Source organism: Zonotrichia albicollis, chromosome 1, assembly GCF_047830755.1.
Source record: "Zonotrichia albicollis isolate bZonAlb1 chromosome 1, bZonAlb1.hap1, whole genome shotgun sequence".
Lineage (NCBI taxonomy): Eukaryota > Metazoa > Chordata > Aves > Passeriformes > Passerellidae > Zonotrichia > Zonotrichia albicollis.
In genome coordinates, this window is record NC_133819.1 from 111,880,637 (window position 1) to 111,908,122 (window position 27,486).

The 27,486-nt window shown below is 39.2% G+C and overlaps 1 protein-coding gene across 7 annotated transcripts in view; it reads left to right on the top strand.

The window, feature by feature from the left end:
* ASXL3 (ASXL transcriptional regulator 3) overlaps positions 1-25,982 on the top strand; it is a 129,811-nt gene extending 103,829 nt beyond the window's left edge. For 3 of the 7 annotated variants that reach the window (XM_074550389.1, XM_074550372.1, XM_074550382.1), the window contains 4 exons: positions 3,483-3,579; positions 4,052-4,157; positions 9,942-11,880; positions 14,273-25,979. In XM_074550389.1, coding sequence (XP_074406490.1) covers positions 3,483-3,579; positions 4,052-4,157; positions 9,942-11,880; positions 14,273-17,950 — 5,820 coding nt within the window. In that variant the 3' untranslated portion in view covers positions 17,951-25,979. Of the gene's footprint in view, positions 1-3,482; positions 3,580-4,051; positions 4,158-9,941; positions 11,881-14,272 lie in introns of all 7 variants that reach the window. The other 4 variants (XM_026791125.2, XM_026791127.2, XM_074550366.1 and 1 more) reach the window with 3 other exon arrangements.
* Positions 25,983-27,486: the final 1,504 nt, after the last annotated feature.

Consider the following 27,486-nt stretch of genomic DNA (forward strand, 5'->3'; position numbering starts at 1 on the left):
GCCATTATGAGTTTCTTTAACATTTTTGTCCTCATCCTTTTCTCTTTGAGCTTTTTATGGTTGAATAAATCCTTCCTGTTCCGTTCTCAGAAAATATTTTCTTTGATCTCAAATTCCTAAGCAAGTTAGGCGAAGTCACTGGGGCTGCGCAACTCTTTATTTCTTCCATTTTTGATAATAGTGTCCATATGTGTATCAAGTCTAGATAATGATATCTACTTTCATACTCTCTACAATATTTAAGCCTGATTCTTTCATGTCATGTTAAAATAGATCATTGTAATCTTCTCCTCTAATTAATTTGTGCGTTTCCACGTTCTGTATCATTAGATGTTCCTGTGTTTAGATTTTGGTCGTTCTAGCTGCATAAATCTTCCATGAATTATGTATACCTGTGAACAAAGGTCTCTGGAAAGGCCCTCCCCTGCCAGTTAGTCAGAGGCAATGACTACCATGCAGTCAGTCAGTGACTTCATGTTTAGTTTGTTGTTCTTACATTTCTTAACCTAAGCATCTTACACATCATCTTTTCACTCTTGTGGACATAGTGCCCCAATATTTGTAAGCTGCTGCTGTTCATGCCTAAAGTGGTCAGCAAAGTGTGCATCTGGTTTTTTATACAGTTTACAAATGGACTGTTATTCTATTGTTAGTTGACCTATAATATTTTCTCTTCGGTAATCAACATAATTCTCCCTTTTTGCTATTCTTTTGGGAGTTTGTTTCCCCTTCCTTTTTTTCTTTTACAGATACTTACTACTTGGCATTTTTTCTGGTCCACAAGAACTAATGACCTTTACCCATGACCTTGATAACACTTCCTCCTTTCTGTTCTGAGGTTCCAGCCTGTGCTTTTTTCTCAGGTGAACTAGATCACATTTGAATTTGTTTGGACCTTTTCATAGCATTTAGCTTGGGATTCACAGTTTCTTTTTGAAACGTTGTTAGGAAATTCTTACCCAGAAACTTGGCACTTTTTTTCTGAAGTATATTAGCCAACAAAAATAAAAGGTGGGGTAACTCTTCCTGCAAAGCTTGATTTTCTCCTGTCCTTGCAACAACTGGATTACAATGAAGCTAATACTGTTCTTCTTGTATTCACATGGTAATATAACTTGGCAGTCTTTATAATGCTCTTCATTTATGCAGTCTGGTGAAATAGCTCAATCACACTTGGCTGCAGTTTCAAATTATGTTTAATGCAATCTGATAGTGGATTGCTGCTGACAAGTGGCAATCTCTTTCCACCTATTGTGGTACATTTCAGCTTTGCATGAAATCTAATAGAGGTGTGACCTTAGAATAAGTTGGATAATTTTGCTCATTTAACAGAAAGTTATTGTCCACAAATCATTACTTTCCTATGAGATCTTTTCATGTGGCTGATGATATGGCTACACTGTTTGTCATCAGTTGAGCCATGGAGTTTCAGGAGGCCCATACCTTTGAGCCTGCAGTTAAATGTGGTTAAATATTATTAGAATTTAGTATCTGTATGACTATTTTTTGCAAAACACTGCCAGGCTTAGAGAAAAAAAATCTTGAACTTAATGAAGATTGGAGTAGAAAATATATTGGCAAGTGAGTGTTTCCATTTCATCTCCTTTTATGTTGAAACTTAAGGTAGCTTCAGCACCATTCTTAGAGGAACAAAGCGTTGTTTGTTTAGTAAGTTGTGATTCTTTTCTTTGTGACATTGCATCTCACCTTTCTAGGAAATTGTGTAAGTGCTGGTTTTGACCCTATACTGGTTTGTTTGTTCAAGTGCAAGAGGGACTGGTATTTAAAAATCCCTGTTTAATGTATTAATTGTGCAATTTAAGTATTTCTGGCAAAATTCATTTGTGCAGGAAGAGGATAAAGTGTCATAGTAGTTTGATTTATACAATAAGTACACGCTCTTTATCACCCTTCTCACCTCACTGGTTTTATTATCTTGGTCCTTCTGCTGCATGTTTCACTGTATCTTTCAGTTTTCTTCTAGTTTCAGCATTAGTCATAGCCTACCTGTAATTAATATGCATGTATTCCATAACCCACATCATGAGATGTATAGAAACCTTACATATCCAACCCACTTAAATCCAACTTCTGTGACATGTTGGCAAAACAATGCCATGTAGCAGGAAAGCACAGGCAGCAGTTCTGTAAGTTCATATCCTGTGAGGAACTCTGTACCACACACATATTATTTCCTTACTATAATCAAATGCCTTTAGCAATGCCTGTTTTTCAGAGTCCATGCTAATTGCTATTTCTCTGGTTACTACTTAACATCTTTCTGATTTACTTCTCTGAGATAATTGTGGGACAGGATGTCAGCTAGGCTATGAGTAAATTAACAAAGACTTCTTGAAATAGGGCCTCTATTATTAGTGAAATATAGAGCTCCATGAGGTAACTGCATCGAAATATCATTCAGTATTTCTGGCATGCCTATGTCTTTCTGGCTCTTGTTTGAAACAGGCACTGAGAGCTAGGGGATATTACTTAGCTAAATCATCTGCTAATATGCTGGAAAATGTGCTGGATTTCACTGCTAGATTACAAATAGTGTTGTCAAACATTTATCTCTTACTTACCTGGAAGGATGTGAAATAGTGAGAGTGCTTGTTCTAGCAACATTACCTCTGCTGCTGTTTCCTTTCTTTTTAATTTGCTACTTTTTTTACTGTCTTTTTATTATGCTAAAGGTGATACCCACTGCTAATTTGTTTCATATAATTACTTTTTTCAATTATAATTCTTTTGGAAACAGAAATATCCTCACAAGCCTGAAAATATACACTAAGTTTTGTGGTAAAAGACAGCTCAACAGTCAGATTGCTTTTAAAAATTGTTGTAGAAAATATTGTGATTAAGACTTTTAATGTTGTCTGATCACTGCATATTTGACAGATGAAGAAAACACAAATAATTCTAATGTTCTTTCACAGATTTCACTTTTGATGCCTATAAAATTATGCGTAGAGCTGTTTTCAGTTTCAGTTATGAGTTTATATCAGTTTTTTTGTTAAGAAATGCCTGTCATTCACTCTTTGGTCAATACAGCTTATTAGCTAACACAAGTATTAGGTTTATTTAGAAACACCAAAGTTACTGTCTTCATTGCATTTAATTAATTTGTTTTGCACCATATTATAGGCAAATGCACAAGTACAATAATGATCTTGATTTTTGATTGCGTACAATGCCTCTAGACATAGTCTCAAGACAGGGCTGTGATTAAAGCACATCAATCAGTTGCAAACTGAGTTATCATCAGTAACACTTATGACTGAAGAGAGCACATTGATGCTGGATTGGTTCACTCCCATTTACAGTAACGACTGGCATGAAAATGCTGTTTTAGTAGTAGTCATTTTGTGTTCTTCCCACTGCCTACACTTCCCCCATTTCCCCTAACTGAAACTGTGTTTTGATGTGATCTTCGCTGGCGCTGTTTCTGACGCTGTCTTCTGCTACCACGGCTTATTTTCTAGATGGGGAGCGATGGAGTTTTGCGCCTCAGTAGCTCCGCTCTAAATAACGAGTTCTTCGCGTATGCGGCGCAAGGGTGGAAACAGCGGCTGGCAGAAGGTAACTCTCTGCTTGCTCTCAGGTCTGCCCAAGGTTAATTGTTTTTATGAAGAGTGTCTCTTTTTTCTACATTTGAGGAATACTTTTAGAATAGAAACTGTAATAGACCAGTAATTCAGCAAAAGAGAAATTGCTGATTCCGTTTTGAATTTAGAGTACATTTTTGCAGCTTGCTGTGGCAGCTTATTTTGACAGTCAAAAAAAACCGAAGTATTTTCATCACTGTCAGCCTTGGAAACATGAATGCATGCAACTAAACCCTGCCAATATACCCTTGAAATACTGATTATATATGGTAAATTAAATCTTTCTATGTCACTCTCCCTTTTAATTTTCATTAATTTCTTTTGGAATTGTTGTATGATTGTATCAGAAAACACTGTATGTCATCTTTGTATTTACAGTTTATAATTATCCATATTAAATTAATCCTTGACAACTTTTATTCAATATGTTAGTATTTGTTTTTTAGGAGAATTTACACCAGAAATGCAGTTGCGCATCAGACAAGAGATTGAAAAGGAAAAGAAAACAGAACCTTGGAAAGAAAAATTCTTTGAAAGGTTTTATGGTGAAAAGTAAGTACTGAAGCAAATAAAAGGATTTTTTTATATTTTCTTTTAGGAGGAAATGAAAATATAATTCTATGCTTCACATAGCACGGTCATGTGCTGTAAAACTTAATAAAGCAGTTATCAAGAGCAGTCATTCCCCAATATAAGAAGTTGTGGGTAGAATTATAGTCGTGTGTCTGCACTTGCATTACAATTGCATTTTTAAAGAGTCATAAGTCATCCATAAAAATTCATTTCAAAGAGAGCTTAAGACACAAGCATGTGAATATTTTTTAATTATCTTTTAAAAGATAGCATTAGGGCAATTCCTCCCTCCTGCAAACTATAAATACAGCTTCTACAGTTGAGAAGACCAGTAGCAATATTTCTGTAATATTTTTTAATTTGTTTTATTTTTTCTAAGCTGGTTGCAGAGTTACTGGAATCAAATAGTTTTGGATTTTTTTACTGAGATGTCCCATTGGCCTGAGAAGAATATATGACATAGAAAAAATGTTAGCTAGACACAAATGAAAGTGACAATGACTAGTTTAATTTTAGAAGTGAGATGGAAAGAATAAATAAACACTTTTAATTGACTAAAATTAAATATAGTATCACTCCAGGTGCACAACTGGGGTGAGTCAGCACAATTTCATTGATGATGATGATGCAGCAATGGCATTCTTCAGCAGCTGAGGATTCAGTGTTTATCTTCATTTGTTTAAAAAAAAATTAAGGAGATTCACATCTTCTTAAAATCCAAGATTTTTCCTTTTAGAAATTATTTTTAAAAGCTAATTCATCAATACTTAGAATTATATCTCTGTTTTTAAAAATACTAAGAATTTATTAGAAAGTATAAGCTAGCTATTTAACAATTACTGATTTTTTCTTTTTATTTTTAAGTGTTTTTAATTATATCCCAGAACCACAGAGTGGTAAGGTTGGAAGGGACCACAGTCACTCATCTGGTCCAAGCTTCCTGCTCAAACAGGATCATCTCAGAGCACATGGCAGAGGATTGTATTCAGGCAGTTTTCCAGTGAGAGAGACTCCACACTCTCTGGGCAATCTGTTCCAGTGCTCAATCACTGCATAGTGAAGTTCTTCCTCACATTCAGGTGGAATTTCCTGTGCCTCAGTTTCTGCCCATTGCCTGGGAAGAGCCTGACCCCATTCTCTTGACACTTTCCCTTTGGGCACTTATAGAAATTGATGAGGTCTCCTTTCAGTTGCCTCTTCTCAAGGCTGAACAGACCCAGCTCCCTCAGCCTGTCCTCCTAAGAGAGATGCAACAGCCCCTCAATCACCTTTGTTGCCCTCCACTGGACCATCTCGAGAAGCTCCATGTCTCTCTTGTACCAAGGAGCCAGAACTGGATACAGCACTCCACCTGTGGCCTCACCCGGGCACAGCAGAGAGGCAGGAGCACCTCCCCAACCTGCTGGAACGCTCTTTGTAATGCTTCCAGAATACCCATGGCCATCTTGGCCCCAGGGGCATTGCTGGCTCATGGACAGCTCATTGTCCACCAGGAACCCAGGTCCTTCTCTGCAGAGCTGCTTCCCAGTAGGTCAGCCCCCAGCCTGTGCTGGTGCCAGAGTTATTCCTCCCCAGATGCAGGACCCTGCCCATCTTTCCCACCTGTCAGGGTCCTTCTGAAGGGCTGCACAGGCTCTGGTGTATTGACCACTCATCCCAGCTTTGTACTGTCAGTGAACTTGCTGAGGAGGCGTCTACCCCTTCATCCAATTCTTTGATGAGTAAGTTAAACAATATTGGGCCCAGTGTTGAACCTTGGGGGACACCACTAGTGGTGGGCCTCCAAATACAGCCAGTGCCACTCATTACAATCTGCTGGGATTCAGTCAGTTCTCTATCTATCTCACTGTGCTCAATCAAATGTATGCGTTACACTTAGCAGAAAAATTGTTCAATGGGAAGCATCATTACATAAATTGTCTTAGTTTTGCTGTCAGATATTTTTCACTTAAGAAATCCAGGGCACAGGGAATCCTTCATATAGTTGATTATCTTAAAGATTAACTAAAATGTTTCTGTAGTAACAGTACTACTTCTCACAATCATCTGTCTTGGAACACTGGGAAATGTAGTGAAAATGAGGCAAGAAATGGACACATCCATTTTAGTATTTTTTTTGTGCATCATTGCTAGATACTTTCTCCCCAGTGTATTTTTTCTACAGCACCTTATCTTTACATATAATGGAAATTCTAGGCTCTAATGTGTCAGACTGTCTTATTGTAAAGTGCTTAATTTCTTAGTCAAGAGCTTTGAGACTTCAGTTTAGTCCAGACGTTGATCCTTTTAGTATCAAAAAATACTAGTTAGGTTTTCAGATAAAGAACATAATGGCTTTTCATTATGCATGTCAATAGAAGAGTTGGTGACTAACCTTTCATGGAGGAAGGGGCTGTGTAAGATCCTGGTATAGAGCCTTCCACAAGAAGTACAAGTTTATTACCAGCAGTGCAGGAGTTCTTCAGTCAAAAATTGCTGTCACATGCACAGAGAATGATGCTCATAATTCTGCAGAGCCAGCAGTCCTGCTGTGCTGGCTGAATGCTGGATACCATGGTGCTTGGCAGATAATTGCTCAGTTTGTGATGAGACATGTCATTTGGTTTCTTAGGTTTCTGACATCAACATTGTTATGCAAAATGTCATATTCCACATCATTTCCATTTTGACTGAAGTATTGAATCTGGTCCTCCCTGCCCTATCCCCTGCTTGCACTGTTTCACTTGCATTCTTCTGCTTGGCTGTCATGTAGGCAGATGTACTTTGCTCAATTAATGCTTTTCCTCATTGTTTACTCACTGACTGGTAGCTTTTGCTGTAGATTCCACCTTGTGTTGGTTCATGGGGCAGTCCTGTGCCAGGACAAGAGCTGGACTCCGTGATCTTGTGGATCCTTTTCAACTCAGGATATGCTGCGGCTCCGTGATTCTCTTACCTTGTTTCACTTTGGTTTTTAAACTAGCTTTCAGTATGATTGGGCTGTGTCTCTTTTCAGCCATGTTGATTTGACTGAACTAGCAGAATTTGTAAGCTTCCCCGAGCTGCTTTCTCACATTCACTATCTGCAAAATGAATCTGTCTTGCAGGCTAACTTGCACACTTTACAGAGTAGTATTTTTGCTCTGACTGAAGTGAATTTGATCTTCTAATATTCCATAAGTAAATTCAAGTTTCACCTTCTACTTTGGGAAGGACTATTAATAGATGCAGAATCTCTGTAAGCATTTTTATGCACTCCAGTTGATAGCAATCAAAGACTTTAGGGTGCCTTTTTCCTGTTAGCTCTCAGCATTGCATCTTTTGCTTCCTCTTTTCTGTACCCAGGCTGTTTATCGTGGCACTGTCAGTTGCAGTTTGCTTCTATCCATTTTTGTTCTTTTTTCCACGTTCTCATATTTGTTCATTTTTCCCCTCTCTGACTTTTTTCAAAATACAAAATATTATTCTGCACTCATTTATCTAGGATCAGCTGATGCATCTTGCTAGAAATCCACATTCTTCTGGCTTGTTGCCCCAAGATGGCAAGGGTTATACTGTATTATGTCATTATCTCTTTTCTCACTTTTGAGGGTAACATGTCAGGATAGTACTATCAGCTAGATCAAAGCTTTAATTTTGGGTAGACCTCCTCCAAATTTTATTGCTGATTTAATCCTTTTCTTACTTTGATTCTTCCCCCTGCCTCCCCCCCCACTGCTATTTATCACAGCACTAGGATATCAGCATTCATATATCCTTGAGTAGCTTTTTGGAGTTTTTTTACTGGATGACTGAGTGCCCTTACTTTACCAGTTGAATCCTGTCCTTAGCACTTTCATTGAAATCTGCTTGCTGCTGCACTCATATTTTTTGTGCTGTTTTGCAAACTTGGGGTGTCTTTTTCTCTAAGGGAAAAGACAGATCAGCTGTTTATTTTGCAATCTGAGATTGCTTTAAACATGCTGATCTTGAGCCTTCTTTAGAAAGCCTTTTTCTTCAATGTCTTCTTCAACATAGTAATATTTCCAATACTGAAAAAAATGATTAAGATTCAGTACGTGTTCTGCTGGCCTTAATCTGCTTTATCTTATTTCCCTTACAGTTCTTTATCTTCAATATGTTAGAAGAATGTGTGTATTTGTGTAGTGTCCATGTGACAGTTTCATTCACCTTTACCCTGTCCTTCATTCCTTTGCTGATTTTCAATCCATGAAGATAACCATCAAGCAGTATCTTTTCATGATGTAAACCAGCTAGAGAAAATGGACCATTGATTCAGTTTTCAGTGATGGGGTGGATTTTTTTTTCCTTTCCCATTTTCCTGAGACAACTTTGTCTCCTTAACACAAGGAGTTCTAGAGGAAGTTACTTACTTATCAAAACCCTGGTAAACTAAATTTTACTCACCTAAACTTACAACCTGAACTTGAGCCACTTATTGTCTATACAGAAGAAAGACACATCTTCTGAAATGCATTCTGTGTGGGAATTGTGAATTTGCTGCTCTGAATTGCTCTCTAGAGGATCCTTCCTCAGCGTATCGATGGCAAAGGGAGACTTTGTTCATTATTAGTGTCTAGTTGTAGGCAATACTAATAATTAAGTGTGCTTTTTGGGATGCCAGTTCCAGGCTGGGTTGGTTTGGGGTTTTTTTCTTGGGTTTACAGCTCTCACTGTAATACATCTGTTCAGTGTTTTTAAAATGCACAACCACAGATTTTGGTTTTTTATGTGTTCTGTACTTTCATCTGAATAGGGCTTTGTATCTCTGTATCCTCTGGCTACACACTGACAAGCAATTTTTGCTTCCATAGCTTCTGAATATCTTTTATGCTTGCTTGTTTCCATTTCTTTCTTTATTTTCTGATTAAATGATAACAGAGGTCTGTTTAGTAGATTAGAAGATCCTTAAGACCATGAAATTTCTTTTAAGGCCTCCCACCAAGCTTTTGTGTATTTTCTACTATTATGGAATTGCTGAGGCATAAAGTCTGCTTGGAAAATCTTGTTAAAGGTGCTGAGCATCTGTACTCCCACTGGCCTTAGAAGGAAATGAGATGTCAGAGCACATACATTTTTTTAAAACAACCTTTTTTTTTCATCTCTTGGTTTTAGTTTTGTTTTGGGTTTTTTTTGACGTTTTAGTTCTGCTGAAGTAATAAAACTTTATTTAAGCTAGTATTTTCAGGATCAAAGATTAGAAAATCTTCAGAAGCACACATAGTATACATGGTTCCTCTGCACTTCAACCCTGAGAATGCATAGATTGTAAATATGTATCTTTTAGCTCCTTAAGAATGTTAGACTTCTTTCATATTGTCAGCTATGTTGACCCTAAAAGCAAGTGAAGGAGGGGAAAAGGGATTTCCTTTACAACTACTCCCACTAGGAGATGATGCATTTGTGCATTTCTTCTGCAATGGACGCTGTACCAGTGTTGCAATATTGTGCTGGTATTAAAAAAAAAAAAAAAAAAAAAAAAACACCAAAAAAACAACAAAGCCCAAAAAAACCACCAAAACCAAAAACTGGAATGTAGACAGAGAGATTACTTATATTAAAAATATTCATGGTTTTTAACACTTCTAAGGAAATCTCAGTAGTTAGGTTCCCAAAATACATAAAACTGTATGTAAATTAGTTACCCACCACTTAAGCAAGCCACTATTGTAAACTTGAAAATATGTATTTTTTGGAAATAAAAAATGTGGGTGACAAAGGTTAGCCTATTCCCTTATCCTTAATGTGATGGAAATACCTATTTTAATTTCTGCTTTTCTTTAGGTTGGGAATGTCAAGAGGAGAGTCAAAGAAGCTCACTGCAGTGCAGAACAATGATGAAGATGAAAGCAATTCTTCGTGCAGATCTTCTGGCACACCTGGTCCTTCTAAGCAAGCAACCTTTGAGGATCAAGAGGAGAAAGGTGCTAAAGTTCAGGCTTTACCAGAGAGAGATTATAGTCCATCTCATTGTAGTATGGAGCAGGTTCCTGTCAAGGATCTAACAGCAGATTCTGAGGATATACTGATACCTGAAGAATCAGTAATTCAGGAGGAAATTGCTGAAGAGGTCGAGACAAGTATTTGTGAATGCCAGGAGGAGAACCATAAGCCAGAGCATGAGTTTTCTGAGGAGTCTGTAAGTCCAGCTGGCACAAATGAGGAAACAGAGGCAGTACAGCTTGCAGACAGCACTGAGTCCTGTGTCATGATGAATGATGTAACTGATACTGCATCTCGCATTGAAATTAAAGTAGACTTGAAGTCAGAATGCCCTCAGGAGGAGATGTCAGTTGTGATAGATCAGCTGGGGGATTGCATATCACCAGCACGATCAGCTTCATCCACAAACTCTGTCAGCGGTACAGCTGACAAGGATTCTGAGTCTGCAAAAGAGCTAATTGTGCCAGAAATGCAAAGTGCTGCTCTGGAAGGTTCCTTGTTCACTGGTGGAGGCATTGCAGTGGATATGGAGCTTCATAGTGACCCTGAGGAGCAGTTGTCTGAGAATGCTTGTATTTCTGAAACTTCCTTTTCGTCGGGAAGTCCAGAAGTTTGTATTGCCTCTCCTGGAGGAGACACTCAGTCGACTTCAGAGGAGCCCTGTACTCCAGCATCTCTTGAAACAGCTTGCTCATCTGAAGTGTCCAGTTCTGAAAATATTGAAGGTGATATTCAGCAGAAGACCAGTGATGAAAACTTGAACACACCCTTAATGTCGGAAATCTCTCCAATGTCCACCTCACCTGTAACCTCAGAAGCATCTTTGATGTCAAATTTACCTTTAACATCAGAGGCATCACCAGCTTCTAATTTACCTTTAACATCAGAAACATCGCCAATGTCTGATTTGCCTTTAACTTCAGAAACATCTTCAGTATCTTCTGTTCTTCTAACTTCTGAAACATTTGTGACAAATAGTTTGCCTCTTCCATCAGAGATATCTCCAGTCTCTAATTCCCCAAGCAGTGAAAGACTTACTCTGCAACAAAGGAAATCACCTTTGTTGGAAGACTCCCTTCCCACTCTGAAAGAGGAAAGCTCTGTCATTCCTAAGGTGGTTCAAGAAGAGAATCTTGTTCAGCCAAAACAACTTCAGAGTGCCCCTGAAAATATGAAAGTTGGTCCACTAACAATTATACCTGATACTTCAGTATTGGAAGAGTCCCAAAGCAAAAACCTCGGTCATCAGCCATGTAAGACACATTCTGAAATTGAGAAATCCTACATTGCATCCATCCCAGAACACACTCCTCCAGAGGTGATCAAAAATAAAAATCACAGTGTTCAGCAAAGAGGTGACAAGAAAGGTACGCTCTTGCCCTCAGAGGTGTCTGTCTTATCAGAAGGATCACTTGGCAAAAATATCGAATTGCTTCCATCAAAGGCACATGATAAACTATATACCTCATCTCTAGAGAAAGCTACATTCTCTGAAGTGTGCAGAAGTAAATCTCACAAGCTAACAGGCAGCACCCAAAGTCGTCTAGAGAGTTCACATTCTTCCAAGTCTTTAGAACCCACAAAATCACCAGAAGCAAGAAATGAAAGTAGAGACCCAGAGATCCCAAAGAGGAAAACAGCAGAACAGCACAGTTTTGGAATCTGTAAAGAGAAGAGAGCTAGGATAGATGATGATCTGCCTACTCGCAGTGCTTCCTCAACAAGTCCATCTGATAAAGAACAGCCGCCCAGAGAGGAGCCCCGAGTTCCACCCCTTAAGGTAAAGTAATGAATAAACAGGGTGGCTTGGAAACAAAATGTTTATTGTGTCCCTCTATGAACTGCATACAGGCACAGTACGTGGTATATTTTTGGGAGATGTATAAGGGTTGTTAGTACTGAATGGTTTTGCTTTACTATTGCATTTCCACCATGCCATATTACTTCTGGTACAGATATATATGCATTTGTTCAGTAGGGATCTTTGCTAGAAGATTGATTTTGTTTGTGGCAGAGCTCTCCAGGATCCACTGGTTTAATCCAATTCAAGATCTTCCCCACCACTCACATGCAGCACTTGTTTTTCTAATTTTGTGCTTGTTCCCATCTGTATTTTGTGCTTGTTCCCATCTGTATTTTGTGCTTGTTCTTCTGTGAGTGTCTTCTCCAGCAAGCATGATGAATAAATGTTATCATAACCAGTACTTAGAAAAACAACCAGCACCTTAACCCAGCAAGAGAATCAAGAGCCAGAATAGTTGAAGATCCTTTTGCAAGCCCAAGGCTTGGGGTAGGCTGAAATATAAGATTTCCCTGAAGAATTAACTGGAAACAGACCTATCAGGGGGAAGTATCTGATTTATGTATATATAGATACCTTTGTTAATGGCAAAACAAAGGGCAAAAAAATACGCCACCTAAGCAAGCACTTGTGTGTGTATTATACTGCTATGTAAGAAAGTATATTTCAGTTGAAAAGGGTTTTTTCATAACAGAGAGTTCTGTAGATTCAGTTATATATAGGTTCAGTGTTTTGAGCCTTTTAATTTTGTACTTGATGACATCAGCCAAGTTTAAGATCCAATTTACTGTATTTAAGCCACTGACTTTGCAATACTAGTTCCTGATTATTCAGAAATGCCCTTTTCTGCATTTATTTTTAACTTCTGCAGTCACTGAACATTGTTAATATGGCCGGGAGGGCAAGTAGACTAATAGGCTTTAATCACTAGTGCAGAAGCATATTTCAGTTAATTTATTTTTAAGAGCAGTGATGCAATTGGAAGTTAGCCCCATTCTGAGTTTAGTGATATTCTTTCATATTTGGAAGGTTCTATCTAGCCTAATAAATTCTAATAACTCTCTAAGCATAAAGGAAATAGATCACTAGGGAATAAAGAAAGGTCATTACTATAATAATAATAAAAAATAACCAAGTGCTTAGAGCTCTAGGAGTTCTGGTAATGCAAAGTAGAAACTGAAAAGAGTTGCTGCTGAAACTGAAAGCAGAATGTTTTGAAGAATTGTGGGCAGTCAATTCTAGTATGCTTTTTGTGTAAAAAAAAATTGGCTCTTGTATCATCTCACCAACAAACCCCTATCATTTGCAATTAAAGGAGGAAAAAATAACCCAGTTCTTCTAAGTCATTCTGTTGTATGGCTGTCACTTCTCATCATATCTTATGACTACTTTTTCTACAAATACTACCTAGTTTTCTACTCATTCCTTTCAGAAGATAAGTCATAGCATTAACCACTAAGTCCTATTGCTAGAGACAGCCAGTAGACATATGTCCATTTTAAGAAATTGAATTTTTTTTTCCAACCTTGGGGTATCCTGAGAGAGTGTATGAGTTACAAACTGGTTCCAGGATTCTTAATCCTGAAAAACTATATGCCTAATTGGAAACATCCTAATAATTCCAGTGATTTTACAGGTTATTGTTTTGCTTAAAGTGCTAGGTATTTAAATTTTTAATATTTGTGGGTTTTCTATTTATAGTCTTCAGGATTTAATATTTGAAGTGCGGTAATGTAAAAGTTATCCAGGGGTGTACTAAAGTGAGTCTCTTAAAAATGCAAGTGAGGAAAGAAAAGACATATCCTTTAGTGATTTACTTCTTTTACACCTTTTAAATCCTCCATCATGGAAGCTGGAAAATAGGCTCAGTGGAAATACCACTACATCCAGTCTAATGGCGAGATTTGTTGCCAGATTTATAAGCAAAACACAGCCTTAATCACTGGTGACCAGGGAGAAGGGCACTACATGATGGTTACTTTTTGACATGTTTGCAGGAAGGGGTTGCTTGCAAGTTCTTGTCCAGTATCACTGCACGAGGCTTGCTGATCATCTCAGGTGGATGCACTGAATATAAAACAGGTCTGACAAATTGTATATGATAAGCATCATGTTGTCATCCAGTTCAATCTTTCCTCCTGTCAGAAGCATCAGTGTGAGTAGGCTAATACAGGTGTCAGTTATTCACGCTGCAGGATGATAAAATATTGAAGCATACATATAATTTAGTTTTAGCAGGTTTTTGTCCACCTGCATTGAACAGTAATTCCTTTCATTATCTTTCTCTGACCCTTAAAGAGACGGCTGGTTATTTTAGTGAGTTGATGATCTCATTAAAATTTACTGGGTTTTTTTCTTTTTCTTCCTTTAGATTCAGCTTTCAAAAATTGGACCACCTTTTATCATCAAGAGCCAACCTGTTTCTAAACCAGAACCTCGAGTTTCCCCAAGTACATCAGTCAGCAGTGGGAGAAACACTGGGGCTAGAACTCTGGCAGATATCAAAGCAAGAGCTCAGCAAGCAAGAGCCCAAAGAGAAGCTGCAGCTGCAGCAGCCGTGGCAGCAGCTGCCAGCATAGTCTCTGGTGCAATGGGGACCCCATGCGAAGGTGGGAAGACAAGAACGCTGGCACACATCAAGGAGCAAACAAAGGCCAAGCTATTTGCAAAGCATCAAGCCCGAGCTCATTTACTCCAGACTAATAAAGAATCAAAGTCACAGTACAGCTCAAAGGAAAGTAGTACCTCATCTCTGGAGATACCAACGACTACTGACATGAAGATTGAAGGTTCTACTGGTGTCATTATAGTTAATCCTAACTGCAGGTCCCCTAGCAACAAGTCTTCTCATCACCGTGAGACCACCACTTTATTGCAGCAGTCCCTTAACACAGCCACATTACCAGAAACTGCTACTGAGATACCTGTGCACAGTTCTGATGAAAATATACCTGTGCCACAATTGTGTGAGAAAATTATTTCATCTACCTCTACTGAAAGTAACAGTGTGCCAGTGCTTTATAATAAAAGTTCAGTCTCTGTGTGTGTTTGCAGCACTGCTATGTCTGGAGCAATTAAAGAACTTTCTTTTGCAAGTTCTGTTGATAAATCCTCTGTGTTAATGTCTGTTGACAGCGCAAACACAGCAATTTCAGCCTGCAATATAAATATGCTGAAAACCATCCAAGGGGCTGATACTCCATGCATAACTGTTGGACCAAAATGTATTGATAACAGTAATGTACCGGTCTCCATAGACAGCACAGTCTTATCAAACACCATCGATGACAAAAGGTTGCCAGTGCCCAGTAGCAATGTGAATAACGCGGTCTCCGGTCATTATGCCACTGTGCCAGCTTCATCTATTGCAAGTAACTTGCCAAATCATCTCTCTGGTAGTTCTGTACTGATTCCCCCAGTGGGGGCTACCAACAGATTTCCTTCTGATAAGATAGCCATAACCAGGTGTAGCGAGCAGAGCACTGTCTCCATCCACACTACCGTCAGGTCAGCTTTAAGTTGCAGTGAGTCCCTTGCTGCAGCAGTTTCTGTTGCAAGGCCACCTATCTCAATGTTTACTGGTAACGTGGTGACAATAAACTCTTATGATAACGCTACTAAATTGAATGCTGATCTCTTAGAAAAAAGCTCTGGAGCACGAAGCCGGATGGATCTCTCTGGTAAATCTCATCCACTGAGCTTTACACAAACTGCCATGAATAGGTCTATACCTTGTAAAGTCATTGTTGACCACACTACCAACCAGAATTCCAGTCTGTCACTTTCTTCCTCTATTGAAAACGCAGAGAACAGCATTGACCTGCAGAGCAGACCTGTAAGGACAGAAGCTGCCTTACAAAGTATAGCTTGTCCTCAGGTGTCTGTCATAAGCAGGCCTGAAGTGGTTGCTAATGAAAACCTTGAGCACAGTTCCAGCTTTATCGCCATTACAGCAAAGCAAGACAGCAAAAACTTGCAGGCAGGTTGTTCAAGTCTTCGAGAAGTGCCTCTTGCTCCTCAAGATAAATTAATTGAGGTGGTTACTACCAGCCAAGGCTTTGCTGAGCAACTAAGAGGTCCTTCAGCACTGAAAAATGAAGCCAGTGCTGCCTGTGCCAATCAGTACAACACTAACAATAGAATTTGTTGGCGTGATGAGGAGGCAATGAATACAGACCAGCCGGTGGTCAGCCATCTTACCTCTGGTAAGCATAAGGAGTACACAGAGCAAAACTGCTTGAAAAATGTCAAAAGCGAACCTTCCAGTTACACACAAATGTCAGAACTGCAATCCAGGAGTCTTTTGACAAGCATTACTGTTCCCGTTAAACTGGAAACTAATGAGACTGACAAGTGCTTCAGGATGGACACCGAGGATTTTACAGTTCCTGAAATGCCTGCCCAGAGTGCAGAAATAGCCACGAGTGTGCAGCCACCACAGACCTCCAAGACATCCATCGCGGACTCCATGGAAGACTCCCTGTCCCTGACAACAGAAACCCTAAAGAGAGTTACGAGTGCTGGGGGCTCCAGCTGTCGCTTGTCGTCAGTGGAGGCCAACAACCCCTTAGTGACACAGTTACTGCAAGGCAATCTGCCTTTAGAAAAAGTGCTGCCGCAGCCCAGATCAGGAGCCAAACTAGAAATTAACAGGCTTCCCTTGCCTTTGCAAACTACCTCAGTATGTAAAACAGTAGTGGCTGAGAGAAATATTGTTGAACATGCTTCCAACTCTCCTAATCCAGATGGTAAAGGATTTACAGCAGGCAGCATAGCCCCGCTACAAATCAGAAAGCGTGAAAACCATCCGAAAAAGAGGATGGCCAGGACTATAGGGGAACATGCTCAAATCAAATGTGAGCCTGGGAAGGTGTCAATGGACACAGATGTTAAAGTGGCTCCTTGTGTAATTAGTTCCAGCATGAATCAGCTAGGGCACGGACAGCCATTTAAGCAGGAGTGGCTTAACAAACACGCCATTCAGAGCCGGATCGCTCACAGCCCAGAGATCAAGCAGCAGAAGAGACCGTTGCCTTCATGCAGTTTCCAGCAGAGCTTATTTCACATTGATAAAAATGGCAGCTTTCACGCAGAAGCCAGTACCTCAAATAGACAGCATTTTTACCAAATGTCCATGGCTGCAAGAGGCCCCATTCCTACGGCAGCTTTGTTGCAAACTACTTCAAAAGGCCCACCTGGCTGCAACTCATTTGCTTTTAGCAGACACCTGGAACAGAAGGGTTTGGGAGATGTGAATATTTCTACAGCAGCTCACCAGCTGAGGCTAGGAAGTGTGTTTTCCCCTAATATTCAAATCAAGGAAGGTGATGACATTGCCAGTGCCTCTCAAACTCTGCAGAGTAAAACATTAACGCATCCCCCTGCTCCCCCTCCGCCCCTGCCACCTCCTCCCCCTCCTCACCCAAATGCAGAAGTCCCCTCTGATCAAAAACAACCGACAGTTACTATGGAAACCACTAAAAGACTTAGTTGGCCTCAGCCAGCAAGCATCTGTAGCAATATAAAATCTGAACCTATTTCTTTTGAGGAAGGTTTAAGCAGCAGCTGCGAACTGGGCATGAAACAAGCTTCCTATGATCAGAACGAAGTTAAAGAACAGTTAAAAGCGTTTGCATTAAAAAATGCAGATTTCTCTTCCTATTTACTTTCTGAGCCACAGAAGCCTTTTACCCAACTTGCTGCTCAGAAAATACAGACGCAACACCCACAGCAGCAGCAGCAGCAGCAGCTCTGTGGAAATTATCCAACAATACACTTTGGTAGCACAAGTTTCAAAAGGGCGGCATCTGCAATTGAGAAATCGATTGGGATTTTAGGAAGTGGTTCAAACACTGCCACAGGCCTGTCTAACCAGAACGCGCAGATCCCGGTTCAGAAATTTGCTGACAGCAGCAACGCCGACGAGCTGGAACTGAAATGCTCCTGCAGGCTGAAAGCCATGATCGTGTGCAAAGGCTGTGGGGCCTTCTGTCATGATGACTGCATAGGGCCTTCCAAACTGTGTGTAGCTTGTCTGGTGGTGCGGTAGGAGCTCAGTCAAAGATGCAGTATCCCTTATAAACGGGGGGGAGCAGGACAAAGGAACAGAGAAATTGGAACAGTTTAGGCCACTAATGGTTTGCAATTAGTGGGTTGTTTTTTTAAATTTTTTTTTGTTTATTTGGTTTTTTGTTTTGCTTTTTTTCTCCTACGTGGTGCTTTCAGAAATTAATTATTCTGCCTGAGTGCCATTTTCTGGGAAGAAGAGGAAACCTGTAGAAGTAGTTAAAAAAAAGATAGCCTTGTTACTGAGGCATCTATGAGCTCTCTTGCTGTGCTAAAAAGAAAAAGAAAAATGCGTTAATGCATGTAATTCTTAGTTTCTATTTATTTGCACAAAGTGCAGCACATTTTTTCTCCACTGTTTGATATTTGATATGAGCTGCAGGTTAAAGATCAGTGGAACAATAGCACTGTAAGAAGTGGAGTAACTATGCAGAATGAATAACACACTGAATAGCAGCTGGTGTGAGTGGGGTAGTGGCAAGGTGTGGGGTGCCGACCATTGTAGATTCTAAGTCAGTTTGCAGTCTTTCTGCTGACAAGATTGTTTTCTTCAATTGACTTTCACTATCTAGGGCTAAAATATAGTCACTTCACCTAACAAAAGAAATTTTAAAAAGGAATTTAGATGGTTAGAGAAGTTTCCTTATGTGCCTGCCAGGGACTGTGGAACTCAAATCTTACTCATCATCTCTTCTTTGTTGATTCCTTGAGAAAGATTTGTGGTGAGTTAGCAGGACCAACACTGGAAACACATCGGCTTCAGTAGAGTCTGGAGAAGGTAACTTCTCTGCTGGAGATTAGAAATCTCTTTTCGCTTCCTGTTTCTCGCTCAAATGGTCTTTATTTGTATTTGCCTCTCTAATCTGTCCACTAGGTTTGTTAGTCCCAAATAGATATAAAATTATGGTCAGACATAGGTCATTGGTTCTCAAGGTTGTAGTCTTTTTCTGGCCTAAAAATAAATGCATTCTTCTGATGAATGAATAAGGAAAGATTTTAATTGCATATTGGTTGAATGTTAGGTTATAATTTCTTTTTCCTCTTATGTGAGTTACTGTATTTAAATAACATCTGAGAGTTTTGCCATTTAAAGTAATTCTTAGAAGTACTTGCAACACTGACTTTTTTTTTTCTTTTTTTTTCTCTCAAAGAAAGTCAGACCCCTTTTAGAAATTTGGAAGCAAATTGTATTTTTAAAAGGGATACTGCATCTTTAAAGCAACCTTCAGTAGTTATCCAGTACTGTATTTACATTCAGGACTATAGCTGCATTCCAGATGTGCTAGCCACCATAACAGCAGAAAAGAAAAACCATGATTTTGGAGTCCTATTCACCTAATAGGAAAATATTATAAAGGGATAAAGCACATGCAGTTGCTGGGGAGATGAAAACACTTTGGGTTTTTCTTTACTCCCCCTTCCAAGAACACAACATGTGGAGTTCAAGTCACTTGCCAATATGTGGTTGGGTCTGCCCAAATGTCAGCATCAAGAGAAACAGGTTTTTTTACCATCACAGTAGAACCTCACTAATCCAAAGACCTTACATCTCACACATTCTTACTACACTGCTCTCTTAAAACTGTGCAAGGAAAATCATGGGCAGGCTGTAAGACTGCTTGGTTTCTTTGTGCAGCGAACTGTTGCGTTCTGAAGTACCAATGTGAATGATAGAGCTACATTTAGGAAATGAAAAGTAAGCTGTATTTTAGAGCATACTTTTTTTTTGTCTGATCTTTGTTTGTGTGCTTTTCATTGGCTGTAACTGGTCTCCCTGGCTCAGGGGTGTATTAGTGAGGTTCTGCTGAGTGAAGGATCCATATTTATTTTCTTGCGGGACCATTTTCACAAACATGATAAATGCCGTTTGTTGTCTTAAAAGTGAGCTGGAGTATCTACAACATACATTCCTGTCATAGGAAGCTCTATGGTGCACCTTGATGTTCTCTTTTATTGTAATTAGCAACATATCAATATTATTTTTGACACTGTGTGGTACAAAGGCCATTTGTAATAACTAACAAATTTGTTGCTGATACAATAATATTTTCTTTTTTCTATACAAAAGTGCTCCTTAATATGACATGTGAACTAAGGAACGGCTTCTCAGCACTTTCAGGTCTTCTGGTAGGAAAATAAGCCAGCCAAGCAAAAACCTAAAAGTAACCAAGTGAAAATTAGCATCCACTGCTATGCCAGCTGTGGGTGAAACAGCAACTGGGCAATACTCATGAGTAAGCATGAGTGTAGTCAGTTAATGTATATCAGATTCATAGTTGAGGAGCCTTTGTATTGGAATTGTATTGCATTGTATTTATACTTGGTAGAGCTAGGATCTTCTATTTAAAAAAAAAAAAAAAAAAAAAAAAAAAGAGAGCAACCAGTCTTAGACTTCTATTTACCTATGTTTATACAAGCCTGCTGGGAATCCTTATTTCTAGCTCAGGTTTTCCTGTCCACAGCACATAAGTCAATATTTGTTTGTACTTGCATCTTGAAATAGTTCTTGTATTGACTGGCATAATACAGAAATAAATTCCGGCCACAGCATAGTTTTCCTTTGTTCGGAGGGTAAGGGTGTGACTAATGTGGTAGGTCACTCATTCATGTCATGTTGTCATTTTTGTATCAGGATTGCAACTTGCATGTGTGAGGTCATGATAAAATGTACTTTAAAGGCATTAGACTGGATGGTGCTATGTTACATTATACAACTGACCAAACTCTTCCATAGTGCAGTTCCACTCCTTTCATTTTGGAGTCATTGGAGATGCACCAGGAATAAATTCAAGCAATTAGTTAGCAATGGTGGTGAAATGTTGTTGCAGAATACGTTTAGGGTATGAAAATACTCAAAAGCAACCGCGGTGATGCGAGAGCCTGATTGAATCCTAGCGTGACTGAAAACCTTACATGGATTTTGGTATCACACAAATGCCTAGGGGAGAGTGACCCTAGGCCTTTGGTAAGAACACAGTCACATTCAGACATTAATTTTGAATTACTCCTTTTTTTTGTTGTTGTTTGATTGTTCAGGTTTCAGGCTCAATGTCATTGTGTTTTCTGATGACCAGGCCGTTTGCACCGTGGGTTGTTTATAGTTTATGCACTGAAAAGTGGTGGAAGAATTACTTAAGAACACACTGCTCTGTGTTTGTGTGTACGTACGTATGTGTCCCAATGTCCAGCATGTATAATTTACCTTTTTTTTTGTTTTTAAATCTCAAAAATTGTCCCCCTACTCCTACCCCTGGAGCAGCACTTTTGGGTGAGAGGGAGAAATGCTTTTTTCTTTCCTCCCTCTTTGTTGTTTTAATTGCATACCTGTGAGATATGCAGATAACGTTAGGGCATTTGCAGTGAGTATGTTTGTGTGTTTCTGTTCCGAAATAATTTTCCAAGCAGAAACTCCCTTTGAAATAATGTTAAAAAATAATTAAGAAATGGTGAACTGGATGCTCCCTGTTTGCATTTTATTTATCTGCTGAGATCTAGTACATGAAATAGCATTTAAAAGACAAAAATAAAGGTTGAGCCATAAAGCGAAAGGTATATTCTCTGTACTATAGACTTTCTTCTTGAGGGTGGTGCATGTCGTCAGGGTAAGCTACAGAACGTGCAGATGGTTTTTCAGGGCCCTGCAATTCCTTGCACAGTTTTTAAGCTGGTGCATATGGTGCTTTATAATGCAACTTCTGAAGTAAAATTACCTTATGCTGCACCCCCTTCCCCTTGTGAACACACGCACAATTTCAGAATCGTTATTGTAGCCTCTGGTTTAGCAGTTTCTCCAAGGTGTGGTGAAGTACCAGGATAAACACTCGAGATGAGCTGAGAGGTGTCACCAAAAGGGAACATTTTAGCTGACGCACATGAAGGGCCCTGCTCTGAACACTGAATGACTTCTGCAGTCTCCTGGCAGCAGCGCAGCCGCTCATCTTCTGTGGCTCTGTGGAGCCCCGGGGGGGAAGCAGCCAAATATTCAGTGGCTTTATCATGGACCTGTGTGGCTAAATGTTTCTGGATCTATGAAATCCTGTTGTCTTCGGTCGTCATGCTTTGTCACTGTAAAACCAACGAAAAGAAAAAAAACAAAAAGCATTTTTTAGTCTAATTTAAGGAGCTGCTTCTTTTATAGCACATAATATTTCGCTTTGTACTATATTTGATAGTTAAAGAATAATTTAGTCCGTAGAATAACTTTGTTGTATTTGTACTGTTCATGAATGTTACAAGAAAAGTGCTTTACTTTGTTGCCATAATTCTCTTGTACTGCTGTAAAATATTTTTTCTGCTTTATGGAAACTTAACTCGGTTCACATTTTCAGTACAGGGTTTTTTGTGTGTATGTAATTTTTTTTTTTGTCAGTATTCTGAATGTTTACATCTGTTCAACATTAGCCATTCTATGCCTTTATAGGGCAGTATTACTCCTGCAGTATAACAGCAATGTGAAATCCACTCGTACCTAACATGCATGAGAAATACAGATTTATTGGGGAGATCCCTAACGTGCATAGATACTTTTTCTATCTGCATTCAGTGAAGTAAATACCCTCCTTCAGTCCTCTACCAAAGAAAATGTTATCCCCACAGGACAAGCTCGGAAAGTGGTTCTCTGAATTTTCAGAAGGGGGTGTAGTTGGTTTCAGCAAGATTGCTACAGTTTAATGCTGTTATGCTTTGCTTTGTTACCCCACCAGATGTGACTGGGTGAAACAAGCATTTTAGCAATTTTTGTGTTTCAAGACAGTGTTTTGTTTAGAATTCAGGGATCATGCTTTCTTTAATGGTGCTGTTTGTTTTATTATTTTTTTTAAGAAAACAACCTTTTGTTGCCTACAGAAATGACCATTCACAAAACCATAAATTAAATAAAATAATTTGTCTTCATAACTTTTCTCCCTTTCCTTTCCCCCTTCCCTGTCCCTTGAAAATAACAACTTGGGCTTCAATATTAAAATATTCTGGAAAAAAAAAATAAAGAGAGAAAATAATATTTGTCATTTGTTTATTTATTTTATGTTCAGTGCCTTAGGCAGGAGATCCTCCTTGTGCACGTCCATTGTATGTACAGGTTGATGAACTAGAAATGGGAGAGATAAATCATTCCTTTGTAAAGGATTTTTCAATTACTATGATGTAAGGCACAGTTTGAATGAACTCTGATGTAATTTGAGTATTAATCATCTTATACTAGGTAAAATGAAACTAGATGTTGTATACTAAGTAGTTTAAGTAGAATAGTTTGTGGATGAAAGGGATTATCTTACTTCAGGTAGTTTATGCTGGGTGTATTTTAGTGCTTTGCCTCTGTCTGCAACCCCATCCAGAACATCCTTCACAACAGCAACTATCCCAGTGTGCACTTCCCTGATCTCCCATTCCCACAGCAGAAGAAATTAAATGTCCATGGTGCATGAAAGGCGACCAGTCCAAGTTATATTCCTCAAAGCCGTTATTTCCTCAGGTCTGGAAGGCTTTTCTGAGAGAGAAATTCAGTAGCCATTATATTAAATATAAAAAGCCACAACATTTTCATCATGTTAATCTGCCCAGAGAGCTTTGAGTAATGATGGTGAGGGTGCAAATGTTGCAGGATGAACAACAAGCAGCTTTTTCACAAGCTTGCTCGCAAATATCCTAAACACCATCTTTTTTCTAGCCTCCTGTCATTATTTTAGATGTGACACCATCTGAGAGTCTTGTTAGCAGCAGATGACAGCCTTGTCTGCCAAAATCTGTCCAAATGCAGAAATAAGGCAATATCAACCTCTGTAATTTATAATTCAGTGATCTTTTATTCATATCCAATAGCCATCTAGCAAACATCTACTGTCATGTAGATAATTTAACTTAGTTGGTTCTGGTTAGAATTGGTTATTTTTGCATGGGCCTGTGCCAAAGCAGGGACCAGCTCTGTTTCTGGCAGTAACAGCTTTTTAAAAATTATTTTATTTTTCATCTAAGCATTGTAGTGTAAATAATTTTTTTAAAGCTGTACTAGCTAAAGATTAACATTTGTCCTTTCTTTAATTTTAAGCCTGTAAAATAGTTTTGTGCATTTTTATTCCATCTTAAAAAATAAGTATTCGGTTTTTCTGAGGGGTTTTCCAAGGACCTTGCAAGTGTTGCGAGGTGAAGCCTTGTGATTTATTTTATGTCAGCGAGCCCAGCCTTACCCTGGCGGTTCAGCCAGCAGATGGCATCAGGAGAAAACAGGCTGCTGTGGTCTCCGAGCATTCCTGTCCCCCGGCAAGATGCACAGCACAGAGAAAGCCTGCTGCCAATACTGAGGGTTTCTAGCTTCGTCTTTCCTGTAGCTGTAGTGAAAACAAGCCTTCCTTCCTTCCCCCTCCCCAGTCCTGGAACCTGGCTTTCAGTAAAAATTATGCCCTGAAGCTCACATCATCCTTTCCTGCTCTTGGCACTGTCTGAGTTGTGCAGTCTGGAATTGAAGTAATGACACACTGGAAAAAATTCTTCCCCAGGCCAGAGACACAGCTTTTTTTTTTTTTTTCCCACCCCGCAGTTTCCTTTGTTACTCATGGATGAAGAGTGGCAGGACAAAGCTCTTTGTATTGAGGGGCTCCACAGAATATAATATGAAGGTATTAGCACAGCTTGGTGTGCACAGGATGTGCTGTTACCCAAGCCTGGCCAGTGCTGGATGGCAGGCTTGCACAGGAAGGACCATCAAGCATGGAATGGGATGGTTTAGGTTGGAAGGAATCTTAAAGACCATCTAGTTCCAACTTGCCTGCCATGGGCAGGGACAACTTCCACTAGACCAGGTTGCACAAAGCCCCATCAGCCTGACCTTGAACACTTCCTGGAACAGGGCATCCAGCTTTTCTGGGCAATCTATTCCAGCATCCCACCACCTTCACAGTATAGAATTTCTTGTTAATATCTAATCTAAATCTACCTAAATCTAATCTAAAGCTATTCAGTTAAAATACCTTGGAGCACCACCACCTGGGAAACAGCTTTCCATGCTGAGGAAGGTAGATAGTCACATGTTACCTGCTGGTAACTGCTTGTGGAGGCAGAGTACATTATTTGTACAGCTGGGTTTTTATAGAAACTGAGCTAGACACAGAAATAAAGCCACATTCATTGAGATAATTCAGGAACCTGGACACTGGCACTCTGCAAATACATAGAAAGCACTGATAAGAGAAGGTTTTGTCTCAGTTAAATGTCAGGCATTTGCTTTTAAGTATTGAAGGTTCGTGCTCAGAACTTGGGAGATGCCTCTTGATTCACCATCAGTGATGATATCAACCGTTGTTTCACATAGTCATGGGGGAAAAATATCTAGATTGTACTTTTTGGAAGCTGATGACACTGGATAAATGTGAGTTTCTGTGTACAGGTCACCTTTATGTTCTGTGTCTTTTGTCCTGATCTTGTAGACCTTATTCAATCCATCAATTTTATCTCCATGTCTTTCCAACAAAAACTGAAAGCTTTCATCAAATATCTCTGGCATCCTCACGCATCTGCCAGCAGGACAGAGAATCATTTAATATCCCACATAGAAAAAAACAGATTTGGAAATACACTGATTATCCTGGATAGTTGGCTTCTATTAATAATAAATCATTGTTATATTGAGAAAAATAAATGACTGTTGATATCAAAATAAAGGGGAAGATGTGAGGGGTTGGTCAAATATTGGTCCTTGCTGTAGTCTTTTTTGCTTCTGATTCCCAGCTGCTCAGATCCATTCAGCAAATCACTTTTGCATTCCCCTTGATTGGGAATTCTCAGCCCAACATCTGTTGTGCAGAATCTTGGCTATTGCTGTTCTGTGCATTTCTGGCATTTAAAGGAGCAAGTCTGGACAACGGTGGAGAGACTTGTAGGCAGTGCCTCAATCTCCACTCATCTACCACTGCATTGTGCAGAATAAGATGGAGTCTTTGGGAAAAGTAATGGAGTAGCTGTGGAAATGCAGACACACTATTCCTCGACTTCCTTAATTGAGTGAAAATCTCCATGCCTCAGTTTTTTTTTTTTTTTAATGAGGGTGAGCAGGAACTGACCTGCAGGAGTCAGAATAGACCATCATCCTAACTTCCATCCAGAAGTGAGCATTTACAGTTCAGCAAGTCCAAAGTGTCCTCAGAATATTAGGAAAACAGAACCAACAAAAATAAAATCATTGAATTTTTAAGGTTGGAAAATATCTCTAAGATCATCCAGTCCAACTCAGTGTCAGCCTTGTTTGTCATAGGAAAGAAGCATGGATAATGAGATAGCATGAGACTAGAGAAAAATAATCTTAGTCGCATTTTTGGAACAAGTGCTCCTGCCAATTGATTTCATTTTTAATATCTGCAGAATTGCAAGCATTAAGAACAACTTTTGTAGCTCTAAATTCTGAGAGAAATTGAAATATTTAAGGAAAAATAGGCCCACATCTAGTTGATAGGATAAAATTATGAAAATTCATGGCTAGTTTCTTAAAAACTATGTTTGAAGGTATTTTTCTGGTTATAAAATTTAAATTACTGTATGATCAACATTATTCAAATTGATGGGCTTTGTTTAGATTTTCTAAAATAGGAATTTCACAGCATTAGTTTCTTGGTTATAAAATTGCTTGCACTGCCACACAAGTCTGTTCTTTGTTGCGTAGGACAGCTCAGAAAGTAATGCAAAAATACATTGTGTCACCTAGTTCAGATAAGTGCATCATGTTTCCTATAAAGAATTAATCTAAGTTGGAGAGGAAATCCTTTTTGTCTTTTCAGCTCCTTCAAAATCAAGTGAAAGGGCTGTGAAAATAGCCATGGGATTCAAGGAATTTGAAGGGTATTACTGGATTTTGGGAAGGTACCTTCTCCATTCTGCATCTTCTAAACTTTTTGAGAAATAATGTCAAGACCTTTATGAAGTGTGGAGGTGACAGCAAAGAGGAATTATATGTACAATGGTGCCAATGGTACTCGAATACTTAATAAAAAAGGATTTAGAGAAGCTTGGGCAGAAAATGAAATCACTCTTGTGAGGAATAGAAAAGAATACGTGTGAGGTGTCAGTCACAAGGGGTTCTTCTCTCTGGCATCTGATAATTGTGACACAGTTACAAAAATAAAAAGATTAAGGACAACTGGAGCAGAGCAAAGCATTAGAAAAGTGGGCTATGAAGTACATTTAAATCAGGATTAAGTATTACAGAATTTCATCTGCTGCAAAAAGAAGGCTGATTTTATTCACGTGATTTAGAACTTAAGAAATAGGACTGCCAGAAATCCAAAGGCCAGTTTGTCTCTGGTGCTCCTCAGTAGTCTCACGCTGCTGAGGATGGTGCTGGTGGTGGTGGTGAATGTCTGCTTCACCCACCTGGCACGGCCTTCACTCATGGGCAGTTTGTTTCAGTGCTTCACTGCTCTTACACTTAATTAGAGGGCTTATCCTAATGTTTAACCCAGATCTTCCTTGCTGCTGTTTAAGCCCATTCAGTCTTATCTACTTTTCACAGGCATGGAAAATAACTTCTTCCTAGAC